The sequence below is a fragment of the Bos javanicus genome, chromosome 19, assembly GCF_032452875.1.
Source record: "Bos javanicus breed banteng chromosome 19, ARS-OSU_banteng_1.0, whole genome shotgun sequence".
Lineage (NCBI taxonomy): Eukaryota > Metazoa > Chordata > Mammalia > Artiodactyla > Bovidae > Bos > Bos javanicus.
Genome location: NC_083886.1, coordinates 24,856,208 through 24,869,654, shown reverse-complemented (window position 1 = coordinate 24,869,654; position 13,447 = coordinate 24,856,208). Strand labels below are relative to the sequence as shown.

The window sequence follows — 13,447 nt, the reverse complement described above, 5'->3', positions numbered from 1 at the left end:
TACAAAGAAGGTGTGTGTTGGTGGGTGAATTTCAGGTTTAGTGCCAAGTAAAACCATAATAAATGACAAGATTTTAAATAACTGAGGTGACTGCTAACTACTAATACTTCAATAAAATCTACTCATCAACTACATGAGTAACTGTAAAAAGTCAAACATACCATATCTAATTCAGCTTCCTTTTTAAAAACTGAATATGCTTCTTCGTAGCCATTTGAACGAAGATAATCTGCTATAGCTCGATTTCTGAAAGACAATAAATTCAAATGACTTTTAATAAATTCTCATTTCTATGTTGAAGAAAGTATTTTCTTTTTAAATCTCATAAACCTTAAGACACTCTTTTTTTTTTTTTAAAGAGGATTACCCTTCCAATTATACAAGCATTTCATAAGAAAATGAACCACCAACCCCACAAAAGCCTCTAAAATAGTTAACCCTTCATAGCATATCCGTAAGATTGTTAATACTATTCTTGAACTTTTAGTTATATTTCTAATGCGTTGTTTACCTTACAAGTTGTATCAAGACCTGGCTTATATAACTAGTTATCACTCTGTGACAATCAATTTTGTTCATGTTTACACTTAGCCCTCCCTTACTATTTAATACTTGTCATTCTTACAGAAACTCAAGGACTAGCAAATGAAATTTAGTTTTGTAAGGAGAATTGTTCTGGTAAAATTATAATTAGCATTTTAATATTAGAGACAACTTTAAACCATGAGAGTGGGTGGAAAAAAGGCACAAGCTACAAACAGTACAGTATCATAGAATGAGAAATTAATTTAGAATTACAAGGTTAGAACATCACATTTGTGGGCTGTGGGATTGAAGAAAGTATAGTATTATTATTGTGAGTCTGTATGTGCTTCTTACAAGCCTGTACCTTCTGGCCTGTTTTATTAATGGATAATTTGATTCATTCAGAAATAAATTCTTTACCTGAAACTGTAAATAGTACTACTTTGTAATTTCCAAGCAGTTCTACTTGGGCCTTCTGAAGTAATACAAATAGGAAGGCAATGGCTCTCCAAAATAATTTCATCAAATACTGTGCTGTCAAAGCCTATATTACAAACAAACTAACCTTCAACAAATAAATGACCCTTTGTAAGAATATCCCAAATGGTAAGGAAAACAAAGACACTAAAAGACATCTATCTATCACTTAGCTTTATTTCCTTCTCCAGGCAACAAAGGGAAAAACGTCAAGGGTTTACAAAATCTTAGGTAGTATTTGTAAATATTCACTGTTCCTACGCAGCTCTACTCCTTCCTCAGAGTCAAGCCTGAGTGCTGGAACTTTGCCTGAACACACTACACACAGCTTACAATTCTGAAGCTCATATAACAGACAATATGTACACGTAACATGTGCAAATTATAGCAATTATTATCTTAATGGTAAAGGAAAGAGAGATAAATGATGATACTTCTCTAGGTAAGAATATTAAAAGGAGAAGAAACTATATCCTTTTCCTTACTAAAAAAAAATCCCAATATTTTGAGATTAATACTAACATAGGTCAGCACAGGTCACTCATATCATGCTCTTTGCCTATATATTCACATCACCATGTATGCTTTAATCAAGTCACATAGCTGTTCATTTCATTCAATACACTGAAAACCTGTCAGTGTTTCAACATTTAAAATAATGTTACAGTAAGTATTCATATAGCCAAAGCTTTTCAAACATCTTTACCTTTAAGTCAAAAGATGCTACAGACTGATTACCTGTATACCCCACAAATTCTTATGTTGAAACCTAACCCCCCAAGTAATGGTGTTTGGAAGACAGGCCTATGTGAGAACGTATAACTTGTATAAAAACTTTTTATAAAGTTTTAAATCTAAAAAACAGCATTCACTGCCTCTTTTGATCCTAAAACCATGCTGTTAAGTTAGGTAGAAAAGTGTATAACCCCTATATTACATAATTGAGAGATTGATACATTCAAGGTCATAAAACGGGTAGTGAAGCAATTTAGGATAATAATCCCAATCAATCTTTACTGAGCAGGTGGGGAAGAACCTGGCCAAGTGGGTAGGACACTACACTTCCCTCCTTTAACTGGAGCTGTTCCATTTTCATATACTTCCATTTACTAAATTTCTTCATAAATGCTTTTAAAGTGAATCTATACTGCAATTTAAAAAGTCCAACACACAAACTTTTAAAATTCAAATACAGCTGATTTATAATGTTGTACCAATCTCTGCTGTACGGCATAGTGACTGAGTAATACATACACACACACACCTCTTTTTTAAAATATTCTTTCCCACTATGTTTTATCCCAGGAGACTGGATACAGTTCCCAGTGCTATACACTAGACCTTGTTATATATCCATTCTAAATGAAACAGTCTACATTTACCAACCTCCAAGTTGCAGTTCATCTCTTTGCCTCCCCTTCTCGCTCTTGGCAACCACAAATCTGATCTGTGAGTCTGCTTCTGTTTTGTGTATAGGTTCATCTGTACCATAATTTTAGATTCCATATATAAATGATATAATGTTTTTCTCTTTTTGACTTATTTCACTTAGTATTATAATCTCTAGTTGCATCCATGTTTCTGCAAATGGCATTATTTTGTTCTCTTTTATCACGGAGTAGTAATACATTGTATATATGTATCACATCTTCTTTATTCACTCATCTACTGATGAATGGACAGGGTATTTCCATGTTTTGGCTTTTGTGAATAGTGCTGCTACGAACAAAGGGGTACTCTCTTTTTGAATTATGGCTTTGTCCAGGTGTATGACCAGAAGTAGGACTGCTGGATTATACAGTAATTCTATTTTTAATTACTGTTAAGGGAAACTCCATACTGTTTTCCATAGTGGCTGCACCAACTTACATTCCCACCAACAGTGTAGGAGGGTTCAATTTCTCCACACTCTTTACAGCATTTGTTATTTGTAGACTTTTTAATGATGGGTATTCTGACCAGCCTACACAAAGTGGGACATGGGAGAAAACAGTTGATTCACAAGTTTTTGGTACATGGTAATAACATTTACTTGGACAGAAGAGGAGAAGAAGAGGGGGGCAAAAAAAGGGGGAGGCAGGAATATAATTAGTTCAGTTTTAAATCTTTTGACCTGAAGTGGCTATAAGACATTTAAGTAAAGATATATGATAAAGAAGGTAACTGAATGCAAAGATCAGAAGCTTAAGAGCTGGATCTGATGTAAGGAAAGAATTTGGGAAAACTGGTAAATAGGTAGCAGTGTTTCAAACCATAAGTGGTGAAAGGCACTTCAGAAGAAGGTATATAATGGGAAGATCAAAGGAATGTAGAAAGTAAATGACAGAACCTTGACAGATATCAAACTTTTTCAGAAGCCATCAGAAAGTGAAGAATCCTGTTATAGTACAAGAATTAAGAGATGTCAGCAAGCCAATGGAGAAGGACATTTCAAAGAAATGGAAATCACTACCAGTGACAAAGATCTGAGAGAGGTAAAACATAGTTTAAAAAGTGTTCAAGCAATCCGGCTATTCAGAGGTCCCTGTTGACTTTAGCAAGTACAGCTTCAGAACTTAAGGTAGCCTAAGTATCCCACTCTACAGTTAGGCTTAAAATGAAGACTGTAAAATACTGGAGTTGTGGAGGAGCAGTGAGACTTGAGAATATCAGGCATGTGTTCTCTATCCAATCAAAGTTAAATAGTAACCATATTTACACTTAACAGTTTAGAAAAAGAGAGCTATTACACGGCATTCAGGAGAATCCCAGGGATGAGGCAGTCTGGTGGCTGCTGTCTATGGGGTCGCACAGAGTCGGACACGACTGAAAAGACTTAGCAGCAGTTCAGTTCAGTCGCTCAGTCGTGTTCGACGCTTTACAACCCCATAGATAGCAGCACACCAGGCCTCCCTGTCCATCACAGACTCCCAGAGTTTACACAAACTCATCTCCATTGAGTTGGTGATGCCATCCAGCCATCTCATCCTCTGTCGTCCCCTTCTCCTCTTGCCTTCAATCTTTCCCAGCATCAGGGTCTTTTCAAATGAGTCAGCTCTTCGTGGCCAAAGTATTGGAGTTTCAGCTTCAGCATCAGTCCTTCCAATGAATATTCAGGATTGATCTCCTTTAGGATGGACTGGTTGGATCTCCTTGCAGTCCAAGGGACTCTCAAGAGTCTTCACCACCACAGTTCAAAAGCATCAATTCTTTGATGCTCAGCTTTCCTTATAGTCCAACTCTCACATCCATACATGACCACTGGAAAAACCATAGCCTTGACTAGATGCACCTTTGTTGGCAAAGTAATGTCTCTGCCTTTTAATATGCTGTCTAGGTTGGTCATAACTTTCCTTCCAAGGAGTAAGTGTCTTTTAATTTCATGACTTGCAGTCACCATCTGCAGTGATTTTGGAGCCCAGAAAGATAAAGTCAGCCACTGTTTCCACTGTTTCCCCATCTATTTGCCATGAAGTGATGGGACCGGATGCCATGATCTTACTTTTCTGAATGTTGAGCTTTAAGCCAACTTTTTCACTCTCCTCTCTCACTTTCATCAAGAGGCTCTTCAGTTCCTCTTCACTTTCTGCCTTAAGTTTGGTGACATCTGCACATCTGAGGTTACTGATATGTCTCCCAGCAATCTTGATTCCAGCTTGTGCTTCTTCCAGCCCAGCATTTCTCATGATGTGCTCTGTATATAAGTTAAATAAGCAGGGTGACAATATACAGCCCTGAGGTATTCCTTTTCCTATTTGCAACCAGTCTGTTGTTCAATATCCCGTTCTAACCGTTGCTTCCTGACCTGCATACAGATTTCTCAAGAGGCAGGTTAGGTGGTCTGGTTACTCCCATCTTTTCCAGAATTTTCCAGTTTGTGGTGATTGACACAGTCAAAGGCTTTGGTATAGTCAATAAAGCAGAAGTAGATGTTTTCCTGCAACTCTCTTGCTTTTTCGATGATCCAGTGGATGTTGGCAATTTGATCTCTGGTTCCTCTGCCTTTTCTAAAACCAGCTTGAACATGTGGAAGTTCATGGTTCATGTATTGCTGAAGCCTGGCTTGGAGAATTTTGAGCATTACTTTACTAGCGTGTGAGATGAGTCCAACTGTGCGGTAGTTTGAGCATTCTTAGGCATTGCCTTTCTTAGGGATTGGAATGAAAACTGACCTTTTCCAGTCCTGTGGCCACTGCTGAGTTTTCCAAATTTGCTGGCATATTGAGTGCAGCACTTTCACAGCATCATCTTTTAGGATTTGAAATAGCTCCACTGGAATTCCATCACCTCCACTAGCTTTGTTCGTAGTGATGCTTCCTAAAGCCCACTTGACTTCACATTCCAGGATGTCTGGCTATAGGTGAGTGATCTCACCATCGTGATTATCTGGGTCGTGAAGATCTTTTTTGTACAGTTCTATGTATTCTTGCAATCTCTTCTTAATATTTTCTGCTTCTGTTAGGTCCATACCATTTCTGTTCTTTATTGTGCCCATCTTTGCATGAAATGTTCCCCTTGGTATCTCTAATTTTCTTAAAGAGATCTCTAGTCTTTCTCATTCCATTGTTTTCCTCTACTTCTTTGCCCTGATCACTGAGGAAGGCGTTCTTATCTCTCCTTGCTATTCTTTGGAACTCTGCATTCAAATAGGTATATCTTTCCTTTTCTCCTTTGCTTTTCAATTCTCTTCTTTTCACAGCTATTTGTAAGACCTCCTCAGACAGCCATTTTGCTTTTTTGCACTTCTTTTTCTTGGGGGTGGTCCAAAATATCATAATACTGAATTATCAAAGAAAAAGGGAATATAAACAAAACTACAGTAAATAAAGCTGAAGTTTAAATGTGTATGATATCATTGGGGGAAGTACAACATACTGATGATGTACAAAGTCTACAACCCCGCCCCAGAACAGTCTAGTCAATTCTATTTCCACATCAAATACCAGGTTCCCATGGCCAAGTAACTCTAGCACCGCCGCCCCTGTCACCTCGCCACTCAACATCTAAGCCAACTAAACTGATACTGAGAACACGGAACCTCTAACGCAGGCAAGGCATACCACCATCACATAAAGAAAGAATAAATAAGACTGAAGAATCTGCTACTTCTTACAAAAGCCTAAAGGGTGCTTCTGAAGTTTGCTACTAATTTCAGTTGTTGACTCAAGAGTTGATCTTCATCACTTTATTAATGATGGAAGATGCATACCCTTGAAAACAGGAGGGCATCAAAGCACAAGTTTATAATAATCTCTCAAAGAAACTTCATATACGAGTTAAGTAAATCTACTAAGCCTTCGGAGATGAAGAAAAATAAGAATCACTAGAATCAAGGAAAAATTCACACAGAAGTGCAACAGGTCACTCTGAGTAGAACCAAAATCAATAAAGCCGTGTAGAATCACAGAAAATGGCTAAAATCAAAAGAACAAACTGAGATGATGGACTTTCTGAATTTACGCTGACATATGGAACAGCACTACACTGGACACAGTCTGCTGCTCTCCGGTGAAACTGCTACAACAGCAAATGAGATTTTGTTTTTCTAAACTATTCTTAAGTTTATCAAAAATGCAAGGATTGTATTTTAGGCACTTTAGTTGACTTCCTACATGCTCTTCATTCTTATAGCCCCAAGACAATTTTTGTAGCAGTAGTATCAGTAGTATCAGTCATACAAAACATCCCACCACTACCAACCCATATACAACCTCACATTCTTATAGAGATAAGAGTATCAAAATGCTATGAACTGCTAGTTAAACAAAAACGACTCTAAAAAGATTGGATAACACCATAATAAAAGCAGAATACTTCAGGGTCCCCAGCACTTCTTACCAACAAAACTGAAGCAGAGACAATTACAGAGCATGCACTACAGGGGACCGAAGTGGATGTTGTTTTTCAAAGGTAAAGACACCAAGGCTCATAGAGCTTAAATAGATTTTTTTTTTTTTTTTGGCTAATAAATGGTGAAGCTGAGAATCAAAATTCAGGTCTTCTGAAACCAAAATGACAATAACAGTGTTTCTTCAAACTCTGTACTCCAGTACTCTAAGGCTGAATAAAAATGTTCTAGGAATTCTATAAATAGTCAAACGTTATTGTTTATATGAGGAAAAACAAGGTTGAGTTAGAAACTGACAAATAGATGTCTTCTCACCAGGTCCATTACAAAGGACACACTGATCTCACCTATTCAGGAATGAGGAAAGCAGTGGGGTTAATGTGCACTGCTCTAATAGGCTGCCGTGGCCCTATGAATGTGGGATCCCTACCGGGTTAGGAGGGCACACCACCAGGATAATAGGAAGACAAGACCCAGCAGGATCAAGCATGCAAGTTCATGCCACCAGGAGCACATCATCGTCTTTAGTGCCCTGCTACAGAAGACAACCCTCACAATGACCCAGGCAATGCCATTTGAGACAAACGCCAAGATGAATTACACAGTCCTGGTGAAGATGTGAATAAAGTTCAGTGCACGTGCAGAGACACTACTGCGGGTCATTCCACAAACTGCTGCCGTACATTAGCCAACTCTCAGACAGGCAGGTAACATGGTTTCTTAAGTATGCTACCAGCACCCACTGAGACTTTGGGGAAAGGGCAGTACTGATAAGGTAAGTTCTTGGCCATAGGTCTTATACCTCTCCAACCTCCTGTGCCTTGACAAAGGATTGTAATAATCATCCTTCATCATCACACTTGAATATATTTCAAAAGGGTAGGCCAGGATTCAACTACTACCAGTCCTGGGACAAGTAAAGCACAGCAAGAGGTTACAATGAGACCTAATTCTGGCAGTGGTGAAGTAATGGAAAATAAAATTTAGGTAAATCACGGTAAGTGGACTTTTATCTTCATCATTAAGTAAAAGAACAGGTACCTGGTATACTGAGGGGAACTGGGAATGAGAATATGATGAAGATCTCAATATCTGTATGATCAAATGCTTCAACATTCTTGATTTTAGAACATTCTTTAACAACAGAAAGGTCTTCATTAATATTAAAAAAGATATCTTATTAATATTTTAAAAAGAAATCCATCAAACCTTCAACCAATAAATAATATTGTTAACGGTAAAACACTAGAAATATCTGCATTAATGCCAAGAACAAGAAAAGAATACCTATAATCACCATTACTTAAAATTGTTCCAAAAGTGATCACATAAATAATAGATATAAATACTGGAAATGAGATTGAGTTATGACAGAAATGGCTGAAAGATAGGACAGAAACATTATGAAGGACATGCAAGGCAAGAAAAAGCAGTTTAAGTGACATTTTAAAAAGACTTACTTATCAGAAGCATATAGGAAGATTAGATGGGATACCAACTAAATAAACAAAGAGCATCATAAATAAGCCCTAAAGCATAAAAGTAAAGATCATTTAAAATCAGATATTTACAACAGACATCCCTAGAATTACCTGGCTAAAAAAACTTGTAAGGGTCAAGTCATAATACATGGTTGTCATTCCAGTGCTGCCTGATGAATCATTCACTTGTCCCTAGTCTCTTTTCTGTACTCTCAAACATCTAACTGTATCCCACCTTTCAGCTGACCGTCAGCTTCACACACACACACACAAAAAACAGGAGCCACTCAGCATACAACTTTCTCAACTTCCTTAATTGTATTTGGGGCACTGCCCTCCTCTCTTTTCAGTATGACTTCTCTTTTAATACAATCTTCTAAAATACAATCAAATAGTTCAGTGAAACTTAAAATGTCATGACACAATAAAAGTTCTGCAGCTCTGTATGAGTTCGACAGAAAACCAACAATTTTGACATTGATGACCACATCCTTATTACCTTTAGAGATGCCTACATCTCACTCAATAAATGCTGAAACATTTCAAAATCTTGAAACATTAAGCAATTTTATAATCTTGGTTCAATTTCACAAATGAAATATGCTTTATTTACTATTACTGTTTGACAAGTCTAACATTAACAACAGAAAATACCAGCACCTCCTACAGTATGTGCGCTTAGTCTCTAGGTCGTGTCTGACTCTCTGCGACCCCATGGGCTGTACATCATTATCTGTTATTTTGGAATGATCAGAATATGATGCGTTCTATTGAATGAAATATTTCAATTAAAAGCTTTCAAAGAATAAAAAGATTAAATATAACACAAACTGAGAATGACTTTAATCTTCCTTTGAAGACTCAGAAGGGCTCATACTCTATCACCCCAAGGAAATATAAAGCCAGCAGAACCTCAAAACAAGCTAGATGAAAGCAACATATTAAGAAGTGTATGTCTAAATATATACTTATATTTATAGTTAATGAAAATATAGTTTAACATAAAAAATTTGAAATTGAAAGGGTATGAACTACAGTTAGAGTCTCATTTCAGTCCCAGCACTCAATTCATGTATTTTGCCTTTGTTGCCAAGTATTAAGAGATTCTAATTCACACAGGTAGCAGTGTACTGGAGAAGGCAATGGCACCCCACTCCAGTACTCTTGCCTAGAAAATCCCATGGACGGAGGAGCCTGGTAGGCTGCAGTCCATGGGGTCGCTGCCAGTCGGACACGACTGGGCGATTTCACTTTCACTTTTCACTTTCATGCATTGGAGAAGGAAATGGCAACCCACTCCACTATTCTTGCCTGGAGAATCCCAGGGACGGGGAGCCTGGTGGGCTGCCATCTCTGGGGCTGCACAGAGTCAGACACGAGGGAAGCAACTTAGCAGCAGCAGCAGCAGCAGTGTACTCCTATGCACAGATCTAATTTTAGTTTGTAGCAAAGTACAGATGTTTACTTTCTTTTTTTAAAGGCCAGGACAGAGTCACTTTCTAATAGACACTAAATATATACAATGTTAAAATACATACACAGGAAAAACTTGAATCCCTCAAATAACTGAAGAGGTTTAGTTTTCTAAAGCACAAGTGAAAGTGAAGTCATTCAGTCGCTCAGTTATGTCCAACTCTTTGTGACCACATGGACTGTAGCCTACCAGGTTCCACTGTCCATGGGATTTTCCAGGCAAGAATATTGGAGTGGGTTGCCATTTCCTTTTCCAGGAGATCTTCCCGACCCAGGGATTGAACCCTGGTCTCCTGCATTGTAGGCAGACGCTTTACCATCTGAGCCACAAGGGAAGTCTTTTCCAAAGCAAAACACAGCTTAAAAATATAGTAACAAAAAGACATGAAGGAACCTCAAAATAAATACCAAAAAAAGTAATTCCGAAAAGCCTCATACCATGTGATTTCAACTTTCCAGAAATGGCAAAACTAGAGTAAAAAGATCAGTGGTTTTCAGGAGCTTTGGAGAGAGCAACAGACAAGCAATCACGGGGGAGTCTTAGGGCAGTGACACTGTCTACAGGTAAAGGGGGATTTAAGAGAAGGGTTAAGGGAATTAGCTTTACACGTGCCAGCCAGAATTAGCCAACGAAGACAAACAAAAAATTATCCGAAAAAGGCCTGAGATGACTTGAGGAAGATTTAGCTCACCCAAGAAGGACCTGGAAAACTAAGAGGTAAAATGCCCCAAGAGCAAAGGACTATACTAATTAGGTAGAAAGGTGTACTAAGACAGCACACTCAATTTCAAGCTATTCCAGCTTCATCACTCTTTCCACAAAACAGAACTATACTCAAAAATGCCACATAGGACCCATGTAAATTTTCTTAAGAGAAGAGGAAAAGTAGCAAAGCAAGTAAACTAGAGGAAAGCATGCTATAGAGAGAAAAAATAACCTCTGGAAGCAGCAGAAAATTATAGATGAACACTCTATACTTTCAAAAAAAAACCTAAGGTAACATAAAACTAAAAATAAAAGGAATCCAAAAGACACAATACAATATAACCAAATATACCAAGAGAAAAACATAAAGAACATCCAGGGACTTCACTAGCAGTCCAGCAGTTAGGACTCCCATGCTTCCACTGCAAGGGGATAGGAATTCAATTCATGATCAGGGGAACTAGGATCCTTCATGCCACACAGCCAAAAAAACACAAAACAAAACAAAACCTAGCTTGGGGAACATGAACAAGTGTATAGATACTATGGGTACCTAGGCAGAAAAGCAAAAAGAAATAGGCTGACCTAACACTTCTTCATTGCAACCTATAATGTCGGAGAATAATCATCATCTATAGTTATTTTGTTTAGAAGAAAACATATTAAATTTTTACTTTTTATTTACACAATAAATAAATATATTTTGTCTTCTAAAATACTGAAACAATACTGGCACACATCTTCATTCTACATTTATCCAATTTCATTCTTCTCTTCAGAAGTAACCATGCTTGACACTTCAGGCCTTTATCTGTGCATCTACACAGATACAGGCACAAAAGAAATGCACAGCTGTGTGGGGGGGTATTTAACAGAAATGTATTATACCATCTTATTTAGCAACCAGATTATTTGACTTATCAAGAGATCTTACAGACATCTTTATGTGTAGAGACACACATAAATATATCATATTTTTAAGCTACTGTTGACTCTGTTGGATCTCCTATGCAGATGCTATCACCTACAAATACACTTGGTCTCCTTCCTTTCCTATAGTTCTAATACTTTTTGTTGCCTCCCTGCACTGGCTAGAATCTCAAATACAAATTTAAATGGTAGCAGGAGCATAGGAACTCTGAACTTGTTCTAGACTTTAATGGAAATGCACTTGATATTTCTAATGTCTGCTGTATTCTGGCAACAAGCCTTAACCAAATTAAGTAAATATTCGATTTCTTATTTTCTAAGGAATTTCTAACAATAAGGATTGGGTATTAAGAATACAACTTTTATATTCTCTGGACTAACCACATTTTTTTCTTCTGTTTATTAATACGGTAATTATACTAACAGGTTTCTAAACACTGAAAAACCTTTACATTCTTGCAATAAATCATACTTGGCCATAATTAATTTTTTTCATATACTACCGGCTTCAGTTGTTATATTTCTTTATATCTGAGTTCATATAAGAATTAGCATGTAGTGTTCTTTATTATTTTCCTCTTGGCCTGCTGTTGCTGTCAGGGTTACTCCACCCTACTAAAATGAATTCCTAAGTTTTCTACCTTTTCCTATGTTCTGGAAGAGACTTCATAATCTGGGAAGTTACTGGTCCTTAAAGACTTGACAGGAAGTCTAGGCTTGAAAATCACCTGAACTTGGTCTGTACCTATTTTTACCATTTCCTCTATAGTCAAGGTTCTATTCAAGTTTTCTAACTTCTCCTAAACAAATCTGATCACGTATATTTTCCTAGAGAATCACTCAGGTCATTCAGATTTTCAAACTTAAGAGAACATTCTCATAATTTTGAAAATCACCTGACTTCATTTTACGTTGCCTTTTCCATTACTGTTCATTTGTGTCTTTTCACTTTCATTTTAGTCTATTTTTAAAGCTAGTTTTTAATTTTACCTGTCAAATTACCAAGCTATATCTTCTATTTCATTAATTTCTGCTTTTATTTATGAATTCCTTCTCTCTGCTTCCTTTAGGCTTATTTTTCTTTTTCCTGAAAGTTCATTTCTTTTTTAAAGATTCATTAAAGACTATCTAATTTTCTGTAGTGGGCTATATATCCTAGGGGTTTTTGATGTGAGTACCGTATTATTGATTTCTTCACTTCCTAAGGTTCATTTTGCTCTCTTTATTCCAGCTATTTAGAAGTATATATTTTAAATGCTCAGATGGACAGATTGCATTTTTATAGCATTATGATCAGCAAATGAGGCCTATGTGATTTGTGCTTTTTTGGAATTTGAGATTTTTTTTGCCATCTAAAACATGGCAAAATTAATACTTATAATTGAGTGGGAAAAATGTATAATCTAAAAATTCTTCACTTTTTACTTATTCACTTTGAGAGCAAAAAAAAGTATTCTCTGGCATGCAATGACCTACAGAGGTCCATCTGTAAGTCCATCTTGAAAAGGTACATAATGACAAAATCTACCCAACAACTCTTCATGAAAGTTAAAGAGGAGAGTGAAAAAGTTGGCTTAAAGCTCAACATTCAGAAAAGTAAGATCATGGCATCTGGTCCCATCACTTCATGGCAAATAGATGGGGACCCAGTGGAAACAGTGGCTGACTTTATCTTTCTGGGCTCCAAAATCACTGTAGATGGTGACTGCAGCCATGAAATTAAAAGACACTTTACTCCTTGAAAGGAAAGTTATGACCAACCTAGACAGCATATTGAAAAACAGAGACATTACTTTGTCAACAAAGGTCTGTCTAGTCAAGGCTATGGTTTTTTCAGTGGTCATGTATGGATGTGAGAGTTGGACTATAAAGAAAGCTGAGCGCAGAAGAATTGATGCTTTTGAACTGTGGTGTTGGAGGAGACTCTTGAGAGTCCCCTGGACTGCAAGGAGATCCAACCAGTCCATCCTAAAGGAGATCAGTCCTGGGTGTTCATTGGAAGGACTGATGTTGAAGCTGAAACTCCAA

The 13,447-nt window shown here is 37.2% G+C and overlaps 1 protein-coding gene across 3 annotated transcripts in view; it reads right to left on the bottom strand.

Annotated features, from left to right (window-relative positions):
- PAFAH1B1 (platelet activating factor acetylhydrolase 1b regulatory subunit 1) overlaps positions 1–13,447 on the bottom strand; it is a 68,106-nt gene that overhangs the window by 17,794 nt on the left and 36,865 nt on the right. For all 3 annotated transcript variants that reach the window (XR_009731267.1, XM_061390686.1, XM_061390688.1), the window contains exon 3: positions 162–246. Coding sequence is in view for 2 of the 3 variants with exons in the window: in XM_061390686.1 (XP_061246670.1) it covers positions 162–246 (85 nt within the window). In the remaining variant the exon portion in view is untranslated. The remainder of the gene's footprint in view (positions 1–161; positions 247–13,447) is intronic.